The sequence below is a fragment of the Drosophila arizonae genome, chromosome 5 (assembly GCF_054131065.1).
Source record: "Drosophila arizonae isolate 15081-1271.41 chromosome 5, UAZ_ARI_1.0, whole genome shotgun sequence".
Lineage (NCBI taxonomy): Eukaryota > Metazoa > Arthropoda > Insecta > Diptera > Drosophilidae > Drosophila > Drosophila arizonae.
The window spans coordinates 10,838,853-10,856,881 of record NC_142925.1 but is presented as its reverse complement, the minus strand read 5'-3'; the positions used below and the strand labels follow the sequence as shown (position 1 = coordinate 10,856,881).

At 40.6% G+C, this 18,029-nt stretch overlaps 3 protein-coding genes across 5 annotated transcripts; 2 read left to right on the top strand and 1 right to left on the bottom strand.

Moving 5' to 3' along the window:
* Positions 1-2: 2 nt before the first annotated feature.
* On the top strand, positions 3-11,119 carry LOC108615405 (ferric reductase 1). 3 transcript variants are annotated; one of them, XM_018009875.2, is made up of 8 exons: positions 3-152; positions 8,061-8,558; positions 8,922-9,265; positions 9,330-9,481; positions 9,547-10,168; positions 10,248-10,360; positions 10,573-10,728; positions 10,797-11,119. In XM_018009875.2, exons 2-8 carry the CDS (start codon positions 8,071-8,073, stop codon positions 10,908-10,910), a joined length of 1,989 nt encoding a protein of 662 aa, XP_017865364.1. In that variant the 5' UTR covers positions 3-152; positions 8,061-8,070; the 3' UTR covers positions 10,911-11,119. The 3 variants fall into 3 exon arrangements, with proteins under 3 accessions (XP_017865364.1, XP_017865361.1, XP_017865362.2); XM_018009872.2 differs by lacking the exon at positions 3-152 and adding an exon at positions 192-1,197; XM_018009873.2 differs by lacking the exon at positions 3-152 and adding an exon at positions 195-1,197 and having other exon boundaries at positions 10,600-10,728.
* On the bottom strand, positions 11,061-14,930 carry casp (Fas associated factor casp). Its single transcript, XM_018009870.2, has 14 exons — positions 14,736-14,930; positions 14,418-14,486; positions 14,160-14,340; positions 13,949-14,089; positions 13,693-13,882; positions 13,415-13,625; positions 13,260-13,345; positions 13,078-13,199; positions 12,859-13,004; positions 12,641-12,795; positions 12,422-12,570; positions 12,084-12,358; positions 11,893-12,012; positions 11,061-11,822 (listed from the first exon to the last, which is right to left on the bottom strand). Exons 1-14 carry the CDS (start codon positions 14,778-14,780, stop codon positions 11,661-11,663), a joined length of 2,052 nt encoding a protein of 683 aa, XP_017865359.1. The 5' UTR covers positions 14,781-14,930; the 3' UTR covers positions 11,061-11,660.
* A 236-nt stretch (positions 14,931-15,166) lies between these two features.
* On the top strand, positions 15,167-17,574 carry LOC108614906 (uncharacterized). Its single transcript, XM_018009123.2, has 6 exons — positions 15,167-15,919; positions 16,026-16,148; positions 16,212-16,263; positions 16,332-16,541; positions 17,023-17,195; positions 17,258-17,574. The coding sequence occupies exons 1-6, from the start codon at positions 15,679-15,681 to the stop codon at positions 17,449-17,451; spliced, it is 993 nt and encodes a 330-aa protein (XP_017864612.2). The 5' UTR covers positions 15,167-15,678; the 3' UTR covers positions 17,452-17,574.
* Positions 17,575-18,029: the final 455 nt, after the last annotated feature.

The window sequence follows — 18,029 nt, the reverse complement described above, 5'->3', positions numbered from 1 at the left end:
TCACCTCTGTCACATACAGCATGCGCCTGCCCAATTGGAGCATTTAATTGTCAGTTGCAGATTTGAATACAAGGCGCGCAGTCTTGTGCGCGATAGACACGGAAAGATAAACAAAAGCCGTGTATTTGGCTCTGTCTTAACATAAATTATTGGTTAGTGGTTATTATTTGATAAACAAGTTTTGAGTTATGTACATATTTGCAAAAAATGCTAGTGCTGAATGCTGCGTGTTCTAGCTAATACAATTTTAATGAAATGGAGTTATGCATGTGTTTTGTTTTGAGAGCATGCATGCGATATGCAAATACTTTTGCTGCACTTAATTTGAAAGTGAAATTAAACTTGAAAAACATAAGCTTTAAGCCGCACCCAACGCAAAACAATGATTGTGGAATTTGTGCTATAAACCGATAACTTGTTTCAAGTTTAGAAGACAAACCTGCGGCTGAGTTCATTTACAAAAAAAAAAAGAAGAAAAAAATAAATAAAATAACAAAATTCCAAAGTCGCAGTTGGCATAGAGTGTGTGAGACTCGCGCGAAAAAAAGACAAACAACAACAATGAATGAATATATACATATATGTGTATATATGAGATGGCAATAACAAAGTTGCTAACAACAAATCTATGTTTATACAATTATGTCGCATGCTGTTGTGTGGTGGCTACGGTAAATGTGTACTGGAACCGGTTTCCAGTTATGCCAGCCAATGATGCTGTATGTGTATATTTGTGTGTGTGTGTGTGTGTGTGTTGAGTGAGTGAATGCACAAGTGTTCGATAACGCAACAACAAAGCTCTGGGGCCAGCAGCTGTCTCAAAGATTTGAGCAGAGCTTGCTTCAATGGCAATAGCGTGCACATACATATGTGTATGTGTGTGAGTTTGTGTGGCGAATTAATGCATAAGTGTGCAATAGCGCAACAGCGCAGCTATTCGGCCGGCAGTTGTCGAAAAGATTTTTCTCAGCCCACTTCAATGGCAAATGCATTCTAATACAATGGCACATTATTAATGAAACGACTTTAAATGTATGCATGTGTGCATATTGGCATACAGATATGTACAAAAGTGTGTATGTGTTCAGTGCATGCAAAAAGACAATAATGTAAACTGATGGCAAACGGTGCTCATGCTGTTGCTGCTGCCGTTAACTGATGTCAAGTGTCGCGCATGCGCCGCTGCTGTTTGATGATGTAAACAAGGCGTAACAATAAAAATGAAGTGCACAATGCACAAAAAGCTAGACAACGCAATAAAAAAGCAATTGAGAGGGCGTGCAAGAAGCAGAAGGCAAACGTGTTTATCTGCACTCTGCTCTAGCAAACAGAGGAGTGGAAGCGAACGTGACGCTTTCCATTAGCAATTGGCACACTCCCCAACACACACACACACGCACACACACACACGCACGCACACACACAAAGAAACAACGCACTGCACAACACTTGTCGTCGTGTCAACGTTGTCGTTGTTTTTGTTACTTTACACAATTCCTAAATTGCTGATAAATCACAGCCGCTTTCTATTTACAAACCTTTACATGTTAGGCCAATTGTTTAGCAAATCAAATTAGGCGCATTAACTGTCTTTGCTCCACTCTTTAATTGTCTTTTATACAAATATATTTATGAATAATTATATATGTGTGTACATACCTTTTGACTTGCGTTCTGCTTCCAATATGCACATACGTACATATGTATGTACGTATTCATGTGACGTCATCTAATTGCAATGGCAATCGAATTCCAATAATCGCTAGCGGTATTTCCAGTTTTTTCCAAGCACGTGCTGACATACATATGTGAATATATATGTATATGTATATAGCTAGAAGATTGTACACCTGTTAAGCTCACAGCCTAGTTTAGTTAATTGCCACACGCATAGCGATCTTTCTTTTTGATTGTAGGGTATACGAAATTTTCTTAAGAAACTTTAAAATGATATTATGAGGCATTGCATTGGTATAAGATACGGAGTGTCATGAACTAATCTAGAAAAACTGTTAAACTATTCTAGATTAGAGTATGTTATATAAGTTATATACACTTTTAAAGGGTATTACACATATATCAAGACCCTTGTGGAAACAGCAGCAAAAGTCATGTCAAGTCAGTTTCTTCCATGTTTTTTAAAGATATACCTACTCTAGTGTAAGGGTATACTATATTCCACTACCTTATAAACTTAGCTCATGAATAAAACAAGCATGGACTAGCCTACAAAGGCGTTATCTAAAGTTAGTAATCGTTATCGCTTATTAGATTTCGATTTAACGCACTGACGCCTAACCGCCTAATAAAGTTTGTTCAACCCACAGAACACATTTCGATTCACATGTTTAGGCTATAATTTGATTAATCACAAGTCATTGCCCAAATTACTCTAACCCTATTTATTGTATATATATGTACATGTATAAAGGATAGCATGTATATGTATAGACCATAAATCTTCTTAATGATTTACATATTTACCTCAACTCACCAGAGTTTCATTTCGATTTTCCCACTGCTATGCGGCCTATAAAACTGAACTTTTATTCAGTTCACTTTTAACCCAATTGCAAGTTGTGGCACGCGATGTCCAAGCGAAGATTGCGTCAATGACCAACATTTACCTAGCTGGACAATGCCCAACGCGTCGACCTCATGAATAGGGGTCAGAATAACGTATAGCTGAGCTGACAGGCCTGCCAGTGGGGCAGAGCCATGGGGTCACAGAAAATTGATTGAAAATTACTGAAGTTGACTACAGCAAACAGAGAAAGAGAGAGAGAGAGAGGTAGACAAACAGAAAGAGAGAGTGCCAGAACAAGCCCCCAAGATAGATACTAAAAGATAGTAGAGCGCCAGACAAGTTATTACAGTTTGTAGAAGTGGTTTCGGTAGGAACATTTCCTTTTGCTTGGTAAAAGAACGTATCGCGTCTCAATCAAATATGTATTTTTAGTCGCTTACACTTTTTGCGTATGACTCAAAATGTAATAATAAGTAATGGAAGGGTGCATAACCTCACAATGTGTATGCATAACCTCAAAAAAAAAAAAAAAAAAAAAAAAAAAAAATCAAAAATGTTTAACATTTCCTTTGACACGAGACGCGGCGCATTGCGAATGTTTTCGAAACCAATTAGAGCTCAGCTGTCAACTGAATGTAATTCCAAAGCTTAGCTTTATACAGGTATATACAGGTGTGCATATATGTATATTTGCCACATAAGTGCTCAGGTCGGTGAACAACTACGAAATTGTGATTGGCGTCAAACTGGCTTTAAGCAAGGGCATGGGCCTGTCATGTCTTGTCTTTTTTTTTTAGATCAGCTATAGACAATATGTGTAGCCCCTATATCAACATAGGTATATATAAAACAACTAAGCACGCATAGCGCTAAGTGCCATAATAAGCCCACATTATGTGCCATTGTGTTGCGTTTAAATACCCTGTGAATAGGTAGTCTTTTTTATGGGGTATAAATGAAATGTAAATAGGAAATATGAAATGTAAATATGAATTGAAAAAAATAGAAGTACTTCTATTGTCTCTTAATTTCTAGACTAAATTAATTCCCTGGTATGTTCCTTATTATATTCATTCCCAGGGTGTATTATAGTCGTTCAATCTGGCCTTGCGACACTCTTACTTTTCACTGTTTTTCTTGCAAGTTGCAAACGCTTAATCAGTTTGGTCTCACGTTCAAAACAAAAAGCTGAATTCCATCATGGACTCTATTTGAGGCCAATGCCCAGGTACACACACAAGCACACACACGCACGCCTATACATACACAGAAACACACCCTCACCCAGAAATCTACAAACGCTGGTAGTTGTGCCAAGAATTATATGCCAAATAGTTATAAATTAAGTTTTGGTTAAGTGAAATTTTCGTTATTCGCAGTTTTCACTTTGTGACCTTAACTGAAAGTCCCCAGACCCCACGGGGCGTGAGCTGTGGCTCGTGAGCCACCTCAAAGTCAAAAGTGAACGCATTTATTAACTCGGAGGGATTGTGATTCAAATGTATTATATTTTAGTTAAAGCACTTTAAATGAATGATCTGTTCTCATTGAATGCGTAAGCTTTCAAGGCCTTGCGCGAGGTCTCGACTTTTCATTTAGACCTAAACTCTTATGGCTTAGCTTTAGGTCTTGTTATGGAAATTGTTGAGGTAGCTTAGTATGATGAATGGATTGGTATGAAGACTTTATTGACTTGTTATTAATTTCACATAAAATTCTTAGTGTAATTATGTGGGGGAAATATTTGTAGGAATATTAGATGAATCCAAACAATAAATGTTTGTTAACGGATTTTTAACAAAATGAACAATCTAATCTATGTATATTGTTATATTCAAATATCTATAGAGGTTGATAGAGAATATTTATAAATAAGGTATTTCTATTTTTATTTATTTTATAAATATTAATTATTATAATTAATTAAATAATTTAAGTCTGCAGGTAACGGTCGGGCACTACAAAGCAACAGCAGCTGAGATGATCTCTTTCTTTCTCCTGTTCGTCCCCTGTTTGAGTGTATCAGAAATCATACGAGGTTGTTCCTATACAGTTTTTCATAACTAAAAATCCTAGTCTCATATATAATACCTAATATGAGTAAACTACTTTCAGTTCTTGGAAAGGTCATATTTGTCATGCATATGAACACATGTTTATGATCGTCTATCTGCTTTACACTTGAAGCCGTTCTGATGGCTCACTGCAGGGGTTTGAAGAGGTTCTCTGCATTTGAGGAATGCAATTTTTTTATAGCTTAGAATTATGTTTCTCGAATAACACGTTTTTACTATTCTTATTTATGTCAAGTGTTTATGCTTGAAAACGAATAAGAGATCCTTTCGCCTTTTTTTGAGAGATTGAATCTCCTATTTAAGCAAGAACAAATACATATTATGGGATAGATTTAGTAAAATTAATATATGATGTACTTCATACAGTTTTGAGCTACTATTTCGAGCTTTTCATTAGACTCCTTTCAGAGCTTAAATACATTTTCATATTACATAAATATAAACTCTACTCAGTAAATTATTTATAACAACTGCAGTTCCGGGTATCTGCTAGTCGGTCACTGTCGACTAGCTCTCCTATTGGCTTGACTCAACTCAATCCAACTTGATTGATACGTTGGCCATTCAAACTGATTTGGTTTTTGTAAATGCTACACTTGCTCTAGCATTAGATAGATCTGCTAGTAAATGCGGCGCACATAAGCATAAAAATGCCTTAACTTTCAAGGTTTCGCTGAAGTTCAATGTGAACAACGCCCATTATGCGGATCGAGCGCGATTCGATTTCATTTCGAATAATTTTGATATTTTTGTATTACCTTAAATGTGCGTTAAACAATGAATGTCTCGGATTTGTGGCTTTGATCCGTGCATTTCAATTAACATTTGTCAAGCCACCGCAAAAACAATAACAAATAACATTTGTTTAAGAAAAGTTGTACTATATATTATAGTATTAATACAATGCTCCCATATACACACATTTATATATGTATGTATACCGTATGTACATACAAAAGCTCAAGGTTATTGCGCATGCGATTTGCTTTTAATTCAAGTTCAATTCGCATTCTTAAATCTCTCCCCCTCCACACCGGTCAACTCCTACCTGTTCCATTGCCAGTTGTTGGCGCGACGACGTCATCATGTCCGATGAGTAGGCGCTTAATTAACATGCTTAGCTCATGCTCTCCCACCGATCGAGGTGCTATAAAACCTGAAACACTCATCAGCATTGAGCTGGGAAAAAACCAAAACATTAACCCATTCACATAATACATTATATGCTATGGCCCGTTCAGCTCTATCTGCTATGTTTATGCCATGAAATTGATGAAAAGTTTTGTACTTTTCAGGAAATTTAATAAACGTGTAATGTGTATTTATTAAATATATAATTCAATAGGTTATTCATTTGTGCCTTTGCATCATTTGGATAGCTAGATTGACTGCCTGATAAAATGTTGTTATGCTAATCACATAACTATAATATTTGTGATAACCATTTTTACGACATATTCTGATTTGAATAATTAGCAGTCCATAAATCTATGTCTGTTGAGCATTGACAAGCGGAGCAAATGCTAATACCCATAGATGAATGATACTATCAATATTGATTTAGGAGTTGACTATAATATAGAGTTTTCTTCAAAGTTAGTGGTTGCTTCATCTCACATAACTTTAGCTCGGTCTCATCTAGCAATTGCAATCTGGCAGTCAGTTAAGTTGGCTGTGGTAAAATTGCTGCCCGTTAAGTTGACTGCCTCATGGCAATTTAGCTTTTTTATAGCTAAATCTGTAAATTAACTAAGACCGTAGCTCTATACATATTTCAAATGCCTGAATAATTAAGCAATCTTTTGTCTTTGGTAAATCTAAACATGGTAAGAGTCAACTTATTATATTATGAAATGACTTAGTATTAAAGCTAAAACTCGTTAGGTTTTGATTAATTTAAACAAATTATGTTGCAGAGACTTAAAACAGTTTCATGCTTACTTTTTACTGAGCTTAGCTAAGTTATTTGTGGTTGTCTGGTTATTAATCCGAATTCAAGGCCAATTTGCGTTTAAGACATTTCCAAGTGGGCTCAACTCTTAGTCACGACAATGGGAAAAGACACGTTCTGAGTCATGCGCGACAGGAATCGAAAGTTTTGAACTAAAAACACACACACACACACACACACAAAAAAAGAAAAACTGCAAACTAACCGCGTAATAATAATAAAAGTAAAAATATATTACAATTAGTCATAATTAAACAATAATTTTAATTGGCTAATTGATAGGGTTGTAAGCTAATTACTTAGCCGCTTATCGCAACGGCTACGTATACAAATATTACGTATACGCAACGGAGCATGGCTCAAAACAAAGAGCCAAATGTTAATGCCAAATGTAATGACTCTGTGTGTGTGTGTGTGTGTGTGTGTGTGCTTGTGCGTACTCTCTTTTAGTTGCTGGCTATGTAGTTGACACTATCAGCAACATCGATCTCCATGCGCCGCCTTATCAGGCCTATGTGGCATATGCTCATGATATGCTTAATGCACTGCGACAAATTATGTATGTGTTTAGAAGCTAGAACACTGTTCTTAATATGGCAAAAATAAACATTTTTCATTTAATTAAAGTGAAAAATCGGTACTTCAAACATAATTTAAATGAAAATAATATTAATATTTATAATAATAAATATATATATATAAAAATAATTATATCCTCATTTTGTAGCACAAATTAAACAAAAAATTATTTAACCGCTTTTATTGTTCTTAAAATATGAAGAACAAAAAAAAAAAAAAATTTATTTTGATTTTTTTTTAAATATACAAAAATATTTTTTTTTTATAAAGAAAACCAAATAAAATAATTTTATAAATAAATTGAAATATAGCATATACATATGAGTATATGCTTATATGTATAAACATATTTACATTTATGTATATATAATAGGTTTATATATTTTTTTAATTTAAAATATTTAAACTTTTCTTGTTTATGCTTAAATGGTTTTTTTTATACCCCATACATATTGGAAATGGGAAATAAGGGTATCTTGTGTTTTTTTTTTAATACTATTTTTTACTCTTATTTATTAACTTTTTTTTTTATTTTTATTTTTTTTTTGACCTGAGTTAAGAATCACTTTTTGCCTTCATATAAGAAATAGCCATTACGAAAGTAGTTGGCAAACTTTATGTAGATTTTTTGCAATTAGCGCAGATAAAAAAAACATACTTTTGCTGTGCTTGTATGTGTGTACGTATGTAGTAGTATATTGCGAGTACATGCTACGATAAGCACACGCATCGCGGAATGCAATTATGATTTGCCATGGTAATTAAACAGTCAGCGAGTCTGGCTGTCTGTCCGTCTGTCTGCCTGGTTGGCTGTCAGTCACTGAGTCAGTGGGTAGTAGTAGATGACATAAGGCACTTGCTCAGGCGGGGACACGGTTCGCCAGGTTGAGAAGCTAATGATGGTCTCCACTCCAACTCTAACCGACAGGTGCTTAAAGATGTCATTGTCCACGCTGGCGTTGGATTTGTTGGTGCGCAAACGCTGCTGGCTGCTCGTTGCGCTCGGCGCGCTGCTCAGCTGCGGCTGCCACTCGGTGTGGGCCTTGCCTCAAGGTGCACCGGAAACGGTGTGCGACACAATGCTGCCGTTCCATGCCGGCGGCTCGGTGCTGCCAGAGAACAGCGTCTCGCCTTTTAGCATCGAGACGTCCAGCTCGGTCGTCGGCCAGGGTCAGACGCTGCGCATCGATGTGACCGGCGCGCCGGCGGGTCTCAGCTTTGGCGGCTTCATGATCCAGGCGCGCAATCGTAATCCACCCTACCAAATAGTCGGCCAGTTCAGTCCCAGCCGCGACGGCACCGTCAAGCTGATGAACTGCGAGAACTCCGTCAACAACTCGGCCACGCACAGCAATGCCGGACCCAAGCCCCAGGTCAGCATCGACTGGCAGAGCCCGGTCGACTTCCTCGGCCAAGTGGTGTTCAAGTAAGTGATGTATAAGGCTCTATAGTGTATGAGATGGTAACTGATTGACGCATTGACCGATTGACGTCAAAAACAGAATTTTAGTAGGCGACTTAAAAAAAAACTTTTAATTAATTTTGTGATTGAATGTTTAACTGATTGAGCGATCGACTGACAGATCGACAGACTGATTGACGGACTGATTAACTGCCTGATGAACCGACTGATCAACTGAATAAATGATAGACAGATCATACAGTGACTGATTGACGGACTGATTGACAGACTGATTAGCTGTTTAATGGACTCATTGATTAAATTTGATTTGCTTATTGACTTTCATTTACTCTCCCCATTCCTCTCTCTTTCCCTCCCTCTCTACAGCGCCACAGTTGCCCAGTCGTACAATCAATTCTGGGTAGGCATACCCTCGAATCCCGTGCAGGTGGTGCGACGAGATGTCTCGTCAGCTGCACCACTGCCCACGCCCAGTTCGCCCAACAACAACAACTTTAACTATGCCAGCACCCGTTCGCCCTATGTGCCGCCCAGCTATGTGGCGCCCAATGCAGTGGCGGCCAGCGAGGATAGCTTCTACGATGGCTGTGGTCAGAGCAAGAACTGCTTTGGCTTTCCCAATGGCTGTGTGGCCACCAAATCGTGCACCTCCGTCTCGGCGGTGACGGTGCGTGGCGACATCTATGAGTTTGAGCTGCGCTCCGGCAAGGGTAAGTGCTGGATGGGATGCCCAATCCCAATGAAAAGCCTTTTAATGTTTGCTTCGGTTTCCAGGCACCAATGCCGCCTACGTGGCGCTCGGTCTGTCGGATGACGCCAAGATGGGTGAAGATCTGACCACGGAATGTGTACCCGAGAATGGACGCATTAATCTCTACTCCTCCTACACCTCGGCGAATCCCTACAGCGCCGTTCGGGTCAATGTGGTAGGTGCAGCTGCTGCAGCTGGAAGGATTTGGTTAGTTGATATATGGTTTCTCCTCGTTTGCAGCCTCAGAACTCGGCGCGTCTATTAAATGCATCGCTGGTGGATGGCGTCATCTATTGCAAGGTGCAGCGCGAGCCACTCACTGTGGTGCAGGGACGCAGCTTCGATTTGCGAAATGGCGCCTACCACATGCTCGTCGCCTCTGGCAGCAGCCTGAAGGAGAACAGCGTGGGCTACCACGACATTGGCCGCCTGCCCTCGGGCAGTCCCATCAATCTGGCCGTGGTGCAGGATGTCGGTGGCTCCAGTCAGCTGCTGGTGCGTCTGCATGGCGCCTTCATGATCGCCGCCTGGATCGGCACCACCTCGCTGGGCATCATCTTTGCGCGGTACTTCAAGCAGACGTGGGTGGGCAGCCAGACCTGCGGCAAGGATCAGTGGTTCGCCTGGCATCGCATGCTCATGGTCACCACCTGGACGCTCACCGTGGTCGCCTACATTCTCATCTGGGTGGAGCTGAAGCGCGCCGTCTGGCATGCTCACTCCATAACGGGCCTGATCACGGTCATCCTTTGCTTTATACAGCCCATAGGAGCGCTCTTCCGTCCCGGCCCCAATGACAAGAAGCGTCCCTACTTCAACTGGGGCCACTGGCTGGGCGGCAATCTGGCGCACATACTAGCCAGTTAGTATATATATATATAGAGAGAGAGAGAGAGAGATGTATATTTTAGGATGATCTGATTAACTCCCTCTCATTGCAGTTGTTGCCATTTTCTTCTCTGTGAAGCTGCCCAAGGCGGAGCTGCCTGAATGGATGGACTGGATACTGGTTGGCTTTGTGGTCTTCCATGTGCTCGTCCACCTCATCTTTTCCGTAAGTATGGGTTGGCTGTCGCCTATCTGGGTTGGAGTCCCCTCTATCATCTGTCCCCAGAGCTGTATATAAAATGTAGGATTTAGTGTGTTCGTCCCTCGCATTGACCGTTGTACAGCGATTGTTGTTAAATGTTCATCCATTATGATACTAATTCATCGCATGCTTCGTCCGCCCCAGGGAGCTAGTGGCTACGTCCAATTAATATGTAGATCTACTTGTGCATTAATCATTGGCAGATATCGGGCATCGCATCGGATCGCCAGCAGAGCCAGCGCATCAACACGTTCCAAATGGGCGACATGACCCACCATCAGCAGCACGCCATGCGCAATGGCATGAGCATGGAGCGCAAAATGGATGCCCCGGTAAGTTGACGACTCTACCTCTCTGGTCTTCTCTTCCACAGTTCTCTTATGCATCTCTTCTCTTGCAGTATGCGGCTCTGCGCAAGGGTCTTCTCGGCGTCTACAGCGTGGTCCTCATCCTGTTCGTCGTGGTGCTCATTCTGCTCGTGGCTCTGGCGCCCATTGAGAAGCTCTTCGAGTAGATCAGGCAACCCAGGCAGCCAGCTAGGATTAGATAAGCGCTTAACAATCTCTGCTTCTACGCTCAATTGTTTTATAACATATTATTTTTTTATACCATGTGTAATTCGTTCCCGTTTTATGTTGTTATGTGTAAATTAAGCGCAAGAGTGTAACGTTTCAGTACATGTATATAATTTATTATTGATAATGTAAAACAAGCCAACTTAAATGCGTTTCCTTCAATGCTTATCTAACGCTAACGCTAACTCTATTTGAAGAGAGAGAGACAGAGTGAGAGAGAGATATTGAGAATGTTGTATATATGTATGAGTGTGTGGGTGTGTGTGTGTGTGTGGCAGGAGAGGCCTAGATAAGTAGGGGTATCGCGATGGGCGACATACATACATATACTCGGGCAGCCTGTGCTACTATTGCTGCTTCCTTTACTTTTAGTTTCAATTTTGTTTACTTTATAGTATTATTATAATTGTAAAAAACTTTTACTCTTAGTTTGCCGTTCTCCTAGATGATGGATGCTAAGTATGCTTATTTCATTTGATTTTATGTTCTTTATGTTTCTCAATTATAATCTGGCTGCTGTTTTCCTTTTCTTCCACTATTTAAAGTTAACATAAAGATACAAGACTCAATTTTTTTTTCAATTATTAATGAAGAACTTAAACCCAGTAATGTGAACGAACGCTTTAAACGCAAAACGAACAGAATCAGAATCAAAATTAATTATATCATAATTAATTTTATAATCAAAATCAAAATCGCTCCTCCAATATAACCGTTTCCTGCGGATATAGTTTTAGCGTTTCCAGCGTTTGCCCAGCGTCGATGGACGTTAAGTCGCGTCTCGGCCAACTGCTAATGACCTTGTACTCGTCGATCAAAAACCCATTGGCGGTTATAAAGTTCAATAGATCCTGAACAAGAAAACATATATGTATAGTCTATATATATATATATACAAAAAGATAGTCCATTAGATCTTACCTGCAGTGTGTCCCGTGTGAAAAAACGACGCTCCAAAAATTCTCCCGTTGGCTTTCGTACGCGTATTTTGGAAATGTTTGCTTCTTGCTCGGCAGGCTCCTGAGGTAACGATTGTGTAGCCTAATACATATAGAATATGCAGTTAGTATATGCCAGTATACATATGGAGTATAACAGTTTGTCTTATTTACCACTAATCTGATGGACTCGCGCCTAGCGTCTTCTTCGGCCTGTTCGGATTCAATGCGTTTGCGTTCGGCGGCCTGAGCGGCCTCCTTTTGGCGTTTAGCTGCCTCTTTGGCTATATCCGCTTGTAGCGTCTCCTCATATGCCATATCCTGCTCAGCCTTCACCTGATCGCGCGCAGCACGCTCGTTCTCCTCCCGTATTTCGCCCTGCAGCTGCTCCTCATACATAACCGTTGTCTCAATCAGGCGCGATTGCAAATCAACCAGACCTATGTTGCCTGCGATCAAGAATTTTATATGAAATTCCACTCACAATGTCGGGTTTAGGCAAAGTCCCTTACCATGAATCACAGATAAGACCTCGCATGTTTGTCGGCCCTCGAGGCGACTCTTGCCCACTAGCATCAGGGCGGGCAGCTTGTCAAGTTTAATATTTCTGGCCGTTAAGGAAGCGTTGCTATTAATGCAGGCCGTCAACGAGGACAGAAACCTGGAACGCGCATAAAACATAATGCCAATTAATATGTGAATCAAATAATCCACTCAATTCGTATGCCTACATATCCTTGTTGCTCTCGTACGTCATGTCCCAGCCGTAGAGCACAAAATTCGCCTTGAATGTCTGTATGATGGCCTCGTCCTTCATGAGATGATCACAGAATACATTTGTGAGTATGCTCTCGCCGTGATGTAGATAAATTGCCAGCAATTTTCGCTTAAAAGACAAAGTAAATTTAAGTTTTTTCGGCAACTTTTTAGAAAGGACTTGTTAGACTACCTCCTTGGCGGGCTTGTGACAGGCCAGCCGCAGCGCGTTCTCTAAACTGCCCACATAAAACTCGGGATGTGGTTCGCCAAAGCGTTGTTTATAATTTTCCACAAATTGTGCGGAGCCAGTCGTCTCATCGTTTGTATTGTTGGGTACTGCAAGGGAGAGATGGACAGTGAGAGAAGATAAGTTAAATTGTTGTTGCCATAGGGTTCGGTTTGGGCATACTTAGATGTCTGTTTAGCGGCTGCACTGGCGGAGAATCGGAGAAAATATACTCCGAATTGTTAAAGTCTGTGGCATCCTCAAACTCATCAGCTGAACTTTCACTGTCGAGAGCTACGATTTCTCTGCAGAGGCAAAAAGATGATTAATATATTTTGTATAAATATAAACTGAATATTTCGTACGTGTTGGCCAGCAAATTGGAATTATTTGATGATCGATCCGCAATGTTGCGTATTACAAATTCGTGCGTTTGCTCAATGCCCGATTGCTGTGATTAGAGAATAGACAAAGTAAACAATTATATATGCTATATATAGAAACGTAATACAAAACACACCGCTAAATTGGTATCATTATCACAACCGCTCGGCCAGCCGGACCATTCCTGATGCCTAACTGGTATATTGGTAATGTAGTAAACATTTGTTTTCAGTTCATGGATGGTGGTGCGTCCGGGAAAATTAAGTGTGAGCCTGCGAGCCTCTGTGCCGCCCTCTTCCACAATGTGCAATTTGTACATTTTATCCAATCGCTGTGTAACCTCATCCCTAATAAATATATATACATGAGAATCGATTGGAGTTCGACTGTGCTGTGGAGCTGTGCCATGCTTACTGCTCTGTGTCCATGAAACCATCATCGGTTAGATCAACAAGTATGAGGTCGCTGACGGGCGGTAAATCTAAATTGCCTAACTGCGTCTCTGGTATTTGTGCTTCGCTTGCTCTGGACGGCGGCCAGCCGCGTAAGGCCTGACGGCATTGTGGCATATTTGTTACGTCAAAGATCTTGCGTTTCAATTGTTCTGCCAGAGATGGAAGGGAAATCGAATTATTACTATTCCATTAAGAAAACGTAGATAATCATTTACCTATAGTTGCGTTTGGTTGCATGCAGATTTTATAGAGTTGTTGGTTGAAGTGTATATTGAATGTTAGGAGATTTTGGTTATTATTCTGCCTGGGTGGATCCAAGTTAATGCTCGATGTCAGCTGGGCCAGCATTTGTGAGGCTATAATGGGAGACATACAAATATATATGTAGAAAGCAATTTACAATGGCAAATTCACATGTTTACTCACTTGGAAACAAGCGGGCACCTTGCGAGGGTCCAGGTTGCTCGTCGAAATTGAATGACCTGAAGCCATTGGAATTTGATGGTGCTGAGGCGACCGCCACCGGATCTGGCGCTGAGGGCTCCGGCGTGTGTATGGGATTGGCCAGTGGCGCATCATCGTGTGGCATGACGCGGCTGAGTGCCTCCTAGAACATGACCGGAATGAGACAACAAACAACGCAATTAAATTGGTACGCATTTGTATACTGTATGACGCACTTACCACTAGATCCCAATTGGACGACTCCAGGTGGGAGAAGGCCTCGCCAACATCCTCTATTCCAGTTATAATCTGTGACATTGAATTAAAATTTAGTTTTGTTTGGATTCAAACTGATTGCAAGTCCAAGACGCAGACACCTACACATAGGCACATAAGCACACACACACATACACGTACTCCCTTACTTGCACATACACACACAGAGTGAGACACACACAACATACGCATTGGAAATGTGCGCACTCAGCACTCGTTTGGGCCACAAATAATAACAGAAGTTTGCTGCGTCTGATGGTCAATTGATGCTGCATTTCTTACCTGGAAACTGGCCAATGTTTCTTCTTTGTCCTGGTTGTCCGACATTAGTGTATTTAATTAGTATTTCGAATTAAACTAAAGTACTACTAATTTTCACAAAGAAAAGACAAAAGACAGTCTGATGTAAAAAACATTCGCCTGTTAACGCAATGTTAACACATGTATGAGACTGTTAACTTTACATATGGTACGCTGCTCACAAAAACAGCTTGGCGAATGCTAGTAAAATTTGTGTATTTGGTGGGCACATAAAATGAGTTGTTTTACACTATTTATTTGTTGAATTCGCGTTAATTTTAGTTTTTTATTATTTCAGAACACATTTAATCAAAAAGCTTGCATATATATATATTTTGACATTAATATATATGTCACTATTCAAAGCAAATGTTATTGCTTTAGACTTTTGCACAGCTGAGCTGCGTACTCACCAGCAGTACTTTCGTGATGGTAACAGGTCATCGATAACAATTTTCTACGTGTTTTCGATTCTCGATGTTAATTTTAACGATGTTTAGGCGCGATTTTTTGAAATGTTAAATGAGCAGTGGTAAATGATTATTAATGATTTAAGTCGAAATAGGCTGTTTTGATTGTATATAAAAAAACTGCTCATTGCAGTTACAGATTACATATAAAAACACAAATAAACAAACAAGTGTGTTCATATACATTGCTTACTTCAGCAGAGTTGTATTTATTTATCTTAGTCCTTTCGTCCATCAATGTAATGTATTCAGTTTTAAATTGTGATTAATATGCGAAACTTAATATTGCGTACCAGTGAGACCGCCCACTAGCACACTCGATATACCAAACAGGCGCTCAACGCCTACGCGTCGCACCGAACAAATATCAGCCAATTAATCTTCATAAGGCGAGTGAAATCAAAGAACTGAATGCGATGTGATTTCGATGGGGCCGGCAGTCGAGTCCGGCATAGATGCCAATTGGTGCTTCGAACAACATGTTGCTGCTCGCTAATATTTGTTTGAAAATCGCAACACTTGCCACAATTTGTGGCATCCTCAGCCAGCTGCAAGTGGCTGGTGCCGTACCAGCAGCCGGATCTGGGCAACAATTGCCGCAACGCATCCACAGTTTACTCCATCAATTATCCTGTGGCAGGAAACTCAATGCAAGCGCCAAGTTCGCTTTGTTGTTGGCCGAATTTCTGATAAAGCGTAAGCCCAATGACCCGTGCACACATACATAAATATGTATGTGTGAGTGTGTGTGTATGTGTCATAAATAATCATTAATTTCGGCTTATGCCGCATAATTTTGCAGAGAAAATGAGATACATAACGCCCACACGATACGATAGACAATTATATTATCAACTGCTGCATAAAATGAATCAGCTGGCAAGCTGTAAAAATCCAGGCGAATTTAATCCAGTGCAGGAGCTAAGTAAATGTTGTACAAAATTAATTAGACATTTTCTCTCACAGTTTCCCCGCTTATTCCACTTAGTTTTGCGAAACGCCTTTCAGCGCAATGTTTTGCTGTTGCCACCCAGCTTGAAGTAGGTTTGCATAATTTAGTCCTCCGGCTCTTTTATCTTGATCTCTTAACTACTTCTCTTATTTGCAGATATGGCGCACTGAATGCAAATGCTGAATATGAGCAGCTGGCTATGAGTTATGACAGCCTCGTCAGCCAGGGCTCGCCGAATAGAACGGAATCGGATCTCTGCATGCGTGATATAGTCACTCTGGATACGAGCCGGTGTAAGCTGAGTCTGAACTGCTTGGACCTGCTGACCAGCGAGGCGCCAGCCTATGGCTATCAGCGCACTCATCAGTGAGTATATGAGTTCTAGTTCTATTGGATACATATACAAAACGAGATATTTGCTTATGATATACCCTGTAAATATTGATATTTATTGGCGGGTATATTGTTTGTATATTTCTTGTGCAGAGCTATTTTTTTTACTATTGAAAGGGCATATATGTATTTGTAGATTAAAAAAGATTCTATATATAGCCTAGATATTATATTTATTATCGTATATCACTACTTACACTAGATATTATTATATAGTTGACTGACAGACTCCGATCTAGCACCTCTTACCTCGCTCTATATATATAATATACCTCTCCCATTTTCGAACTTTACAGAGTATGTCCTATATAGAGTTTTATAGCACTATAAAGATATTACAGAGTTATATACTCCTGTTATATACCATTGCTTTCCCATTTACCAACACTTGCAGCGTATATTGGCAGTTAAGCATATTAAATATAATAACTTAATGGATTCCGTTGCTTTATAGGGTGCTTCTGCTCTACATGCTGCAGCATCACAAATGTGCGCCCCGCCTGAGCCCGCCCCAGCTGTACGAGGAGCTGGCGAAGGGACACTGCAATGAGATCTTAGGCGAACAAAATGCGATACGCAGCCTGGCGCTGGGCATGGGCAAGTACAAGGATCTCTATCTGGAGCAAGGTAAATGCCAGAGGCATTATTAGTTTTAGTATATGGGTCTAATGGATAATGATTAATTGCAGCAACTATTTGTGGTCTCTGGGGCTACAATGAGTTCCTCAACTGGCGCAATGTGATGGAAATTGACAGCTGGCAGAAGGAGGAGAACCAGCAGCAGCAGCAGCAGCAGGAGCAGGAGCTGCAGGAGGAGGAGAAGGAGCATATTAAGGACTTGTCGCTTGTGTTCTACATAAATGCGTTGCTGCTGCTGCATTAATGCTGATGTAATTTACTGCTGCTGCTGCTGCTGCCTCTGCTGCTGGCGTTGCTTTTGCTGCTTTTCTATTAACTGCTTGATAACTGAATAAAATGCAGCTTTATTGCTTTGACGATGTGTTGACAGGACGAGCAGTTAATACTTTTGTTATTGAGTTGCCAACGAGTGTGTATGTGAGTTGTTGTTGTTGCTGTTGCTGTTGTCAGGTGGCGACACATTTGTAATGTGACACATTAGTTGCGCCTGGCTGACATCTTGATGGATGCGGCGCAGGAGACGGCAACACTTTCCATTACAAAATGCTCGCATTGAAGTGGAATACTAATATTTGCGCTGACATACTCGAGCAAGGCGCAGAAGAGGGGAGGAGTGGGCGAGGAGGCGCTGGAGGAGGTGGAAGAAAACATGGAAGCCAGCCAGGAGCATGGCTCTTGGATATTAATGCCTCATTTGCTGCAAGTGACGAAGTGGGGCGGCAGTTGCAGCACCCACTAAGCCTTGCACAAAAGACATAAAGCACACACACACACAGAGAGAGAGAGAGAGAGGGAGAGGGTCACATACAGAGACATTCACTC